The following is a 708-nucleotide window of genomic DNA, read 5'->3' as shown; positions in this document are numbered from 1 at the left end:
CTCCCAGCCCTGGCCACGCCCCTGAACTGTGCGCGCCCCACCGGGAGCCCTAGGCCCACCTCCTGGCCCCTAGCCCTGACACCACCCCCGGGAGCCCTGGCTCACCTTCTGAGATCCCAGCCCTGACTTCTCCCCCAAGATCCCTGGCTCACCTTCTGAGCCCGAGCCCTGACTCCGCCCCCAGGGCCGTAGGCCCGCCCCCCAGCACTGGCCACGCTCCTGAACTGTGCGCGCCCCACCAGGAGCCCTAGACCCACCTCCTGGCCTCTAGCCCTGACACCACCCCCGGGAGCCCTGGCTCAGCTTCTGAGAACCCAACCCTGACTTCGCCTCCAAGATTCCTGGCTCACCTTCTGAGCCCGAGCCCTGTCTCCGCTCCCAGGGCCATAGGCCCGCCCCTCAGCCCTGACCACACCCCTGAACTGTGACACACCTACCCCCAGGAGCCCTAGGCCCACCTCCCGGCCCCAAGCCCTGACTCCGCCCCCGGGAGCCCTGGCTCGCCTTCTGAGCCCTCCAGCCCTGACCCCGCCCCTAGGGTTGCGGGTCTCTGGAAGCGGCAGCCACATCATAAACGGCGAGGACTGCAAGCCGCACTCGCAGCCCTGGCAGGCGGCACTGTTCCTGGAAAACGAATTCTTCTGCGCGGGCATCCTGGTGCATCCGCAGTGGGTGCTGTCGGCCGCACACTGTCACCAGAGGTGAGTG

The 708-nt window shown here is 68.5% G+C and overlaps 1 protein-coding gene across 2 annotated transcripts in view; it reads left to right on the top strand.

Annotated features, from left to right (window-relative positions):
* The window catches only part of KLK4 (kallikrein related peptidase 4), a 5,669-nt gene that overhangs the window by 1,988 nt on the left and 2,973 nt on the right, over nucleotides 1-708 (top strand). For both annotated transcript variants that reach the window (XM_008072146.1, XM_021705995.1), the window contains exon 2: nucleotides 539-701. In XM_008072146.1, the coding sequence (XP_008070337.1) occupies nucleotides 539-701 (163 nt within the window). The remainder of the gene's footprint in view (nucleotides 1-538; nucleotides 702-708) is intronic.

Source organism: Carlito syrichta, unplaced genomic scaffold (genome assembly GCF_000164805.1).
Source record: "Carlito syrichta isolate Samal-C Ts95f unplaced genomic scaffold, Tarsius_syrichta-2.0.1 Scaffold314869, whole genome shotgun sequence".
Classification (NCBI taxonomy): Eukaryota; Metazoa; Chordata; class Mammalia; order Primates; family Tarsiidae; genus Carlito; species Carlito syrichta.
The sequence above is the reverse complement of the archived record's forward strand: the minus strand, read 5'-3'. Positions and strand labels throughout refer to the sequence as shown.